This window comes from Panthera uncia, chromosome D1 (assembly GCF_023721935.1).
Source record: "Panthera uncia isolate 11264 chromosome D1, Puncia_PCG_1.0, whole genome shotgun sequence".
Classification (NCBI taxonomy): Eukaryota; Metazoa; Chordata; class Mammalia; order Carnivora; family Felidae; genus Panthera; species Panthera uncia.
The window spans coordinates 95,608,154-95,618,556 of NC_064808.1; the positions used below are offsets into that span (position 1 = coordinate 95,608,154).

Here is a 10,403-nt window from a genome sequence, read left to right on the forward strand (position 1 = left end):
TTGTGACTATTACTTGCCAGGAGCTGGGTCAATTCCTTTCACCTGAGTTTTGTCATTTGATCCTTGTAACGGTCTTGAGTGATGGATGTCACTGCCTTCCTTCAGATGTGGGAATACTGAGACTCAGGCTGAGGGTTTCAAGCCATAGAGTTGCTCTTCACTCCTGGCCTTCCCAGTGTGTAAACTAAGGGCAGATTGTATATAATTTATGTAACAGCAGATAATCCACTAGTATAATGTCTAACCTAATGCCTTATGCACACTAATGCTTAGTATATATATCTTGAATTGAGTTGACAAAGCCATGACTAGAATTCAGACTTCTGTCCTTTAGCCATAAAGCAGAGCATAACATACTATAAACCAAAAATATTTGTCTTTAAAGATCATATTACTAACCTAAAAGGAAAACTTTTCTTCTAAGGACTTCGTGGTTCTGCCCAGCTTCCTGACAAGACTATGGCTGACAACAGCAGTGATGAGTATGAAGAGGAAAATAACAAGGTATAGTATGACCCACAGTTTCTTGGGGACTTTGAGTTGTCCGTAGTTAGTCTGGCTGACAGTAGGTCAATAGTAAACATGTCTTTTTTTTTTTTTTTTAACTTTTACTTATATTTGAGAGAGGGAGAGAGCACACAGGAGTTGGTGGGAGGGGCAGAGAGAGGAAGACACAGAATCAGAAGCAGGCCCCAGGCTCTGAGCTGTCAGCGCAGAGCCTGATGCAGGGCTCAAACTCATGAACGGTGAGATCATGGCCTAAGCCAAAATCAAGAGTCAGGATGCTTAACCGACTGAGCCACTCAGGCGCCCCAGCAGTAAACATTTCTTGACTACTCACCTCCAGGGCTTGGGTTGGATACCTTTGAGCTCATGTAGGAAAATCAGCAAAGAGCCTTAAGATTTTGACTCCTTCAGAGTGCTTGGGTGGCTCAGTCATTAAGCATCTGACTTCAGCTCAGGTCATGATCTCATGGTTCGTGAGTTTCAGCCCTGCTTCAGGTAAAAACACAAGCCCCGTTTAGGGTGAGCCCCGCTTCTCTCTCTCTCTGTCTGCCCCTTGTGGGATTTTCTCTCTCTGCCCCTTGCTCACTTGCACCCTCTCTCTCAAAAAAAAAAAAAAAAAAAAAAAAAAAAATTGTTTCCTTCTGGAGTCAAGCCTACTATTACAGCTGACTTTTTGGTGAGGAATATATATATTTCATATATTTCATATAATATAGGCATTGTTTTTGCAAACTTTACGGACAGTAAGAATCAACTAGAGTACTTACCCTTAACAATACAGATGTCCAGTCCCCACCCAGAACTACTGAATCAGGATCTTGAAGGTAAAAGCCTGAGAATTTATTTATTTATTTTTTTTTTTTAATTTTTTTTTAATGTTTATTTATTTTGAGGGAGAGAGAGACAGAGTACAAGCAGGGGAGGGGCAGAGAGAGAGGGAGACACAGAATCCAAAGCAGGCTCCAGGCTCCGAGCTGTCAGCACAGAGCCCGACGTGGGGCTCGAACTCACAAACTGTGAGATCATGACCTGAGCCGAAGTCGGACACTTAACCGACTGAGCCACCCAGGCGCCCCGTGAGAATTTATATTTTTAGCAAGCACTCCCAAGTAATTCTTACGATAAAGCGAGTTTGGAATTATTGGTCTAGGCATCTGTTCGTTGTCAACATTTGTGATACTGCCAATATTTTGTGAAAGAGACTTTAATTTTGAAGTTTTAAGACCCAGATGTCACTTTGTTGTTGGTTCTGTGAACCTGGAGGATTGCTCTGTTTCCGAAAGAAAGATGGCAAGATGCCTCCAGCTCTAGGCAGGACCCTACAGGTGCACACGTGCTCCTACACAGCCATTGTGTTCGGCCTTAGCACGTGATCCAATGGTTAGTTACCTTTTGATTATCCTTCAAGAACAGGAGCTTTGAAACAAGTGAAGAAGGATATTTGAAGTAATGCAAAAAGCTATAGTAATATAGACTGATTGTAGAAAGTGTAGCTTTTTATGCAAGGTCACATTTTAAAGTAGACCTGCTTTGGGGCACCTGGCTGGCTCGGTTGGAGGAGCACGCAACTCCTGACCTCGGGGTTGTGAGTTCGAGCCTCAAGTTGAGTGTAGAGATTACTAAAAAATATAATAAATAAATTATTAAGAAAAATAAAGCCGTTCCACTTGGTGACTAGTGTGCTGTTTTAACATCTTACCCACAAAGTAATTTTTTAGGCATCTGTCTGTGGCATAGGAAGCCCTCTGCCTTTAGATCAGAGATTTTGCAAAACATAGCTTTGAAGAAGCAGAAAAAGAAAAGTGAGCAGTTTTCCTAATTTGGCCTCCTAGTTTTACATGTTCACCCTAAATTTTTCTAGCCTTCATCATGCTGTGACCAACATTCAGGACTCAATTTATCTTTTTAATTTAGTGTGCACCTAGAATCAGAGAGGTTATTTTTAATAACCTTTAAATTGGCCATCAGTATTCTTAAAAAGCTGCCTTTGCCAAACTACTTCCTGTGTGATGAGGGATTGCTTTGGCAGATTTTGAGTTAAGAAAGAGCACTAGGGGCGCCTGGGTGGCTCAGACGGTTAAGCGGCCGACTTCGGCTCAGGTCATGATCTCTCGGTCCGAGAGTTCGAGCCCCGCGTCGGGCTCTGTGCTGACAGCTCAGAGCCTGGAGCCTGTTTCAGATTCTGTGTCTCCCTCTCTCTGACCCTCCCCCGTTCATGCTCTGTCTCAAAAATAAATAAATGTTTAAAAAAAAAAAAAAAAGAGCACTATAGGAGACCCTTATCTATTGTATACCAATAAAGCACAGTCATTGAATAAATTCTGCAACTGGGTGCCATTTGTCACACACATATTACAGTTAGTTAAAATATATTTTTATCTATATATAATAATTCTGTGTTACGCCTACAGGAACCTGTGACCAAAAGCATTTTTGATGTTCTGTAATATGTCACAGTTTTATATGCCAATAGTTGCTTGACTGTAAGAGAAACGTTAAATAATTTTTAAAACTGGAACCAAACATTTGTTAACCTTGGCATAAGCCATATGGCATATGGAAACCAAGCTTTCAAAATCTACTTTTAGGGGCATCTAGGTGGCTCAGTCAGTTGAGCATCAGACTCTTGATACTGGCTCAGGTCATGATCTCACGGTCGTGGGACTGAGCCCCGTGTCGCGCTCCCTCACCCTCTCCCTGTCTCACAAAAGAAATAAACTTTTTTTTTAAAAAACCTACTTTTATTTTTTTAATTAATTAATTATTGTTTTTTTTTTTTTTTTTTAAGTAAGCTGTATGCCCCATGAGGGGGTTAAACTCACAACCCCGAGATCAAGAGTCTCATGTTCTACCGACTGAATCAGCCAGGTGCCCCTCAAAACCTACTATTTATTTTATTTTTATTATTTTTTTTAACATTTATTTATTTTTGAGACAGAGAGAGACAGAGCATTAACGGGGGAGGGGCAGAGAGAGAGGGAGACACAGAATCCGAAACAGGCTCCAGGCTCCGAGCTGTCGGCACAGAGCCCAACATGGGGCTCGAACCCATGGACCGTGAGATCGTGACCTGAGCCGAAGTTGGACGCTTAACCGACTGAGCCACCCAGTCGGCTGCCCAACCTACTATTTATTTAAAAAAAATATTTAGAGGGGCGCCTGGGTGGCTCAGTCGGTTGAGCGTCCAGCTTCGGCTCAGGTCACGATCTCACGGTCCGTGGGTTCGAGCCCCACGTCGGGCTCTGTGCCGACAGCTCGGAGCCTGGAGCCTGTTTCGGATTCTGTGTCTCCCTCTCTCTCTGCCCCTCCCCCGTTCATGCTCTGTCTCTCTGTCTCTCTCTCTCTCTCAAAAATAAATAAAACATTAAAAAAAAAATATTTAGAGAGAGAGAGAGAGAGGAAGAATGCCAAGCAGGCTCCATGCTCAGCACACACAGCCCAACACAGGGCTTGATCTCACAACTATGAGATCATGACCTGAGCCAAAATCAAGTGTCGAACGCTTAACCAACTGAGTCACCCAGGTGCCCCCAAACCTACTTTTAAAGGGGATCAGTCGGTCATCCTTCGGGTCCTAAGTGAGGGCATGCCACAGGCTCCAGGCCACAGAGGCAAAGACATGGACCCTGTCCCAAATGCCCCTGCAAGTGCCAAAACTGGACTCCTCATACCCTTGAGAGTGTGGGATGATACTTAGAGAACCAGAAGCTCGGAAAGGTAGGTTGTAATGCCAAGGACAGAAGAGTCTCTTATCTTGAGATATAACATATAGTCGTTGCATTTGACTTCGGGGGGGAAGGGACGGGGACTGTGGGCAGGTCCAATACCCACTGAAGAGAAGTGTGACTGAGTGGAAGTGAAAAACCCATAGTCTCTGGAACCGCTGATTGGAATTTGGGGACGGAGTTGATCCTTTTGATAGTTATTAGCAGCTTACTCTGGGCAGTCTTGCAAATTAAACACTAGATTTCCTCCCCGTGAGCTTTGTGAGTATTAAGATTCCCCTAAAATTGTCTTCCAACTTCATCTGTCTTCATTTCCTTCCAAAATAACTAATCAGAGTTGCCTTCCTCTCCTTCAAGAGTCTCTAACTTTTAGAGTTGGAGCTGACTGGGGGTCTCCTAAGTAAAAGGTAAAATAGATATCTACTGGATAAAATCTATACCCAGGCCTCAAGGAGAAAAATCGAATGTGGTTATAGAAAGGCCCCAGGGTGCAGCCAAGCAGGAAAAGACGACAGTCCTTGGGGCCTTTCTGGGGAGAGCCACCCTCTCTTTCTGGTCATTTGGTGCCGGGCGGGAGGGTATGTGTGGGAGCACTAGGAGGGAATGGGGCATAGGCACACTGACCTTCTCTTTATGTAGCTCTTTCTATGCCCACCCTGCCCTACCTCAGGAGAAGAAGAAGCCCTCGCAGCTGACACCTCAACGGGGCTTCAGTGAAAATGATGATGATGACGACGACGACTCCTCTGAGACGGATACTGATGAAGATGATGATGATGAAGAGCACGGGGCCCCTCTGGAAGGGTGAGGAAAGCCCTGCCTCGCTGAGGACACTCAAGCCAGGGAGGAAGACACATCAGTTAGGAGTGAAATTCTAGCATCTCCCTTTGATCCTGCTTAGGATTTTCAGGTGTCTCAGAAGCCAGCATAATGCGTTTTCCTTCTCTTCCGGCCACACTGCCTCATTGAGTCCCATGACATCACTTGCATTATCTGAAATGTTTGCAGGTTCGGTGGTTTCATGAGGATTTGCTGAGTGAATATAAAAGGTGGTCCCTGCCTTCAAGGAGCTCTAATGTTGGGAACGAGAAAATAACATTTATATACATACACAAGCAATTCTGTTCAGCAAGGAAAACATACAGGCACAGGAGAGTTTCTAGTTTAGGCTCAGATCTTTGTTGGATGGATAGAGAATAAGTGCTTGGGAGCCCTACACTGAAGCACGTGTTCCTGGCTGGCGTTTCAGTAAAAACATCTCTTGGGACGCCTGGGTAGCTCATTTGGTTTGAGCGTCGGACTCTTGATTTTAGCTCAGATCATGATCCCAGCATGGTCGAGCCCCGCCCACGTAGGACTCCACACTGAGTATAGAGCCTCTTTGGAATTCTCTGTATCCCTCCCTCTGCCTCTCTCTCTGACTCTCTCTCTCTCAAAAAAACAAAAAACAAAAACAAAAGAAAAACCTCACCCTGTTCCAGTCCTCGGGATAGATTATTCATGACCCACCCCTATAGGTTTTAATCAAAGTGGATTCTAAGGCCCATCCATTTCATATACCATTACTGGATAAAGTAATGATGGTGTAGCCAATCAGTGGAATTCTGTCTGGCCACTAAAAAGTATAAGGCAGCACTCTGTGCACCATAAAGAACAATCTCCAAGAGACAGTGTTAAATTTTAAAAAGGTATAGAAGAGTGTTTACGCTGTGCTACTAGGGTATAAAACGAATATTACGTAGACTATTTCTAGGAAACCCTAGAAAGTAATCCTAGTGATTACTTTGGGGAGGGGAACATGGTGGCAAGGGGACAAGGGTGGAAGTGAGCCATAACTTTTCACTTTGTACATTTTATGCCTTTCCTTTTATATCATCTGTATGTATCACTTATTAAATCAAGCAGTTTAATAAAAAGTTACCTGTGGACTATCCACCCACAGGTAGACACTAAGCAAATGAGGCAAAAGTTTAATCCCAGACTGACTTTTCATGTTTCCCAGCTTACTTCATGATCATATCCTGCTTTCATAAATTATAGAATCTGGGGAAATGGAAACTTCAAGTCAATAATATATTTAGTTTTGGGCACCTGGGTGGCTCAGTCGGCTGAGCACCCAAGTCTTGATTTTGGCTCAGGTCGTGATCTCGTGGTTCGTGAGATGGAGCCCCGCATCAGCACGTGCTGTCAGCATGGAGCCCGCTTGGGGTTCTCGCTCTCCTTCTCAAAGTAAACAAGTGAACATTAAAACAATAATGATATATTTCTGTTTTTTGCTAAGCTACCCTCAGACCTTTGTTAATAACTTTCCAAGTCACCTATGTACTTTGCCAATGTTTATTACATTTTACTTAATTATAATTAATGTGTTCTACTGGTTTTTGTTTTTGTTTTACTGTATACATTTCCTATATTCTGTATTTAATAACTATACAATATTTGGGGGCACCTGGCTGGCTCAGTCAGTAGAGCATGCGACTCAATCTCTGGGTTGTGAGTTCAGGCCCCGCATTGGGTGTAGAGCTTACTTAAAAATTAAAAATAATAATAACTACTAAACATTCAAATTGACATGCCTAACCATCTCTCAAGTATTGGGTATTTTGTTTCTAATTTTTTACCTGTATAAATAACACTGTTAAGGGGGACCTGGGTGGCTCAGTCGGTTAAGTGTCTGCCTTCGGCTCGAGTCATGATCTCATGGTTTGTGAATTTGAGCCCCACATTGGGCTCTGTACTGAAAGTGCAGAGCCTGCTTCGGATCCTCTGTCCCCCTCTCACAGCCCCTCTCGTGCTCACTCTCTCTCTCTCTCTCTCTCTCAAAAACAAACATTGAAAAAATTCTTAAATAAACACTGTTAAAAACATTTTTTTTTTTTTTTTAAATTAAGTAGGCTCCAGGCCCAGCGTGGAATCCAAGGCTGGGCTTGAACTCATATTGAGATCAAGACCTGAGCTGAGATCAGGGGTCAGAAGATTAACTGACTGAGCCACCCAGGTGCCCACTGTTAAAAGCATCTTTGTAAAAATTCTTGTCTTTCTTGGGACACATTATTTTCATGTCAGAAATTGAAGTCTCATGTCAGTTATACTTGAATTTTAAAAAATTGCAATCTCATACCATATTTTCTCTCCATCCCTTTCATTCAAAAAAGGGAAACAAAATGTATGCTTCATTCTAAAATGTTTAGCAATTGTTTTCCATTTTCTGCGACTCTTTCTTCTTCATTGGCAGAGATAACCAAGCTAATTATGATCCATTCTAAAGTTGCCTTGTGAACCACCCAGGAAGGGCAATTGTGGGCAGGGCAGAAACAAAGTTCAGAGTCAGGGAGTCTGTGGTCAGTGAGGAGGGGGCTGAACCAGGGCTCAGCCACGTCTGCTCTTCTCTGGCCACCTCGAACCATATTTTCCTTTTCACAGGGCCTATGATCCTGCAGATTATGAACATTTGCCAGTTTCGGCTGAGATTAAGGAACTCTTCCAATATATCAGCAGGTGAGCACCAGGCCCTTCCCCCCATGACCTCCCCACCCGTTTCCTACCTCCAGTCTGAAATGGGGCTCTTCTCCTTAGATTTTTTAACCTGAACAGTAAAGTTCGTTTCTCTGACTTTCTCCACCTAACCTTGGCAATGTCTCCTAGATACACCCCTCAGATGATCGACCTGGACCACAAACTGAAACCTTTCATTCCTGATTTTATCCCTGCTGTTGGGGATATTGACGCATTCCTAAAGGTACAGTCGAAACATCCTAAAAATGACTCCTTAGGTGTTTCTTCTGACCCCTCTCTTACTCTTAACAATTCCACTAACTTCCTTGGCTAGCACTGGCTGCCTTCATATACATTCTTCATTTCACTGGCGTTCTTAATCTTGCTCTCCAAAATCTATTCATTGTATTAGGTAATAACTTCATTCTACCATTATATGTTAAAAATTTGTCATTTATTTGCCTCATTATCAGCTTTATATTTAAGATACTATAGATCATGTGTTTTGTAGTAGATCATATTTTATTTATCTTTTTTTAAATTTTTTTTAACGTTTATTTATTTTTGAGACAGAGAGAGAGACAGAGCATGAATGGGGGAGGGTCAGAGAGAGGGAGACAGAGAATCGGAAACAGGCTCCAGGCTCTGAGCTGTCAGCACAGAGCCCGACGCGGGGCTCGAACTCACGGACCATGAGATCATGACCCGAGCCGAAGTCGGAAGCTTAACCGACTGGACCACCCAGGCGCCCCGTAGATCATATTTTAGTACAGCATGGTATGCAAACATGCTTTTTAATACTGGTAATAATGATGAACCGGAAAGAGTTCTTCCTCTTCAGCTGATTGGAAACAACAGATATGGCCTTTTTATGTATGCCCAACCCCATTTTTTCCTCTTTCTTCCTTTCTCTTAACCAGGTCCCACGTCCTGATGGAAAGCCGGACAACCTTGGCCTGTTGGTATTGGATGAGCCTTCTACAAAGCAGTCAGACCCTACGGTGCTCTCTCTCTGGTTGACTGAGAATTCCAAACAGCACAGTGTCACAGTAAGATACTAGTCCAGTCCAGGCCCCAGCTGGAGATGGCCAGAGGCCCCACTGGTATCTGTGCAGTTGACTTACTATCAAAAGGGGTAGCTTGGTTTCAGGCCAGCCCTAGTTTTAAAAAGTTTTATTGTGATATAATTTACTTACCATGAAACTCGCCCTTTCAGATTGTACAGGTCAGTGAGTTTTAGCGTATTCACAGAGATGTACAAACATCACTGCTATCTCATTTAAGAACACACCTTTGGGGTGCCTGGGTGGCTCAGTCAGCTAAGTGTCCGACTTCGGCTCAAGTCATGATGTTGCGATTCATGAGTTCAAGCCCCACATCAGGCTCTGTGTTGACGGCTTAGAGCCTGGAGGCTGCTTCGGATTCTTTGTCTCCCATTTTCTCTCTCTGTCCCTCTCCTGCTTGTGCTCTCTCTCTCTCAAAGATAAACAAACTTAAAAAAACAAAGAAACCAAAACACAAAGTGGCTGAGCCATTTTACTATTCCACCAGTAAGGAATGAGAGTTCCAGTTGCTCCACATCCTCACTCACGCTTGTGATTGTCTGTCTTTTGAATTCTAGCCATCCTAGGGGCGCCCGGATGGTTCAGTTTCTTAGGCATCCAACTCTGGCTCAGGTCACGGTCTCACAGTTCGTGGGTTTGAGCCCTGCATCCAGCTCCCTGCTGGCAGTGTGGGGCCTGCTTGGGATTCTCTCTCCCTCTATCCGCCCCTCCCCCACATGCACGCTCACTCTAAATAAACACACAAACAAACAAACAAACTTAAAAAAAGGAATCGTAGCCATCCTAGTGGTACGAAACGCCATCTCAGTGTGGTCAGTCTTGTCCTATTCACCCACCCCCTTCCCATGGCGCCAGAAAATTTTATCAGGTGTTCCTCTAATCTTCACTTAGCTGCTGTTAGGCTACCCTATTCATCGGCTATCTGCTGTTTAAGAAACAACAGGGTATGATGAGCCATCCTGTTAAAATAAGAGAGCTATTTAATGTCATCAGCCAGGGTTTCCCCTTATTTTTCTAGCAACATATGAAAGTAAAGAGCCTAGAAGATGCAGAGAAGAATCCCAAAGCCATTGACACATGGATTGAGAGCATCTCAGAATTACACCGTTCTAAGCCCCCTGCGACTGTGCACTACACCAGGTAAGAAATACACACTCTTCACCAGAGGAACCCCTGGTGACCTTCCCCACTTGCGGATCCATTGCTTCTGAGAAGAGGGCCCACAGGCTGAGGACATACCAGATCAACCTGAGGTTCTGTGGATCCGGCCAGCCTGAAATCCTCATGTGGCTAACTGACCACCTTCCTTCATCCTAGAATCTCATGACCCAGAGGTTGCTGATGTTACCCGTTACCTGTCCTCGTTTCCTGTTCATATTTACCTCTGTGTTTGTAGGCCCATGCCTGATATTGACACGCTAATGCAGGAATGGTCCCCAGAGTTTGAAGAGCTTTTGGGCAAGGTAAGTGGAGGGAGCAGGGGCCACGAAAGTGTAGCATTTACTCAAGTGCCCAGTGTTTGCTCTCTTCCTGTATTTTTTAAATTTTTTTTCTTGAAATATATATATATATATATATATATACATACATATGTATATACACACACACACAT

General features: G+C 43.7%; 1 protein-coding gene across 2 annotated transcripts in view; it reads left to right on the forward strand.

Moving 5' to 3' along the window:
• The window catches only part of IFT46 (intraflagellar transport 46), a 23,038-nt gene that overhangs the window by 8,169 nt on the left and 4,466 nt on the right, over positions 1-10,403 (forward strand). For both annotated transcript variants that reach the window (XM_049612392.1, XM_049612397.1), the window contains exons 3-9: positions 425-504; positions 4,903-5,036; positions 7,656-7,730; positions 7,878-7,971; positions 8,648-8,776; positions 9,810-9,931; positions 10,188-10,254. In XM_049612392.1, coding sequence (XP_049468349.1) covers positions 425-504; positions 4,903-5,036; positions 7,656-7,730; positions 7,878-7,971; positions 8,648-8,776; positions 9,810-9,931; positions 10,188-10,254 — 701 coding nt within the window. The remainder of the gene's footprint in view (positions 1-424; positions 505-4,902; positions 5,037-7,655; positions 7,731-7,877; positions 7,972-8,647; positions 8,777-9,809; positions 9,932-10,187; positions 10,255-10,403) is intronic.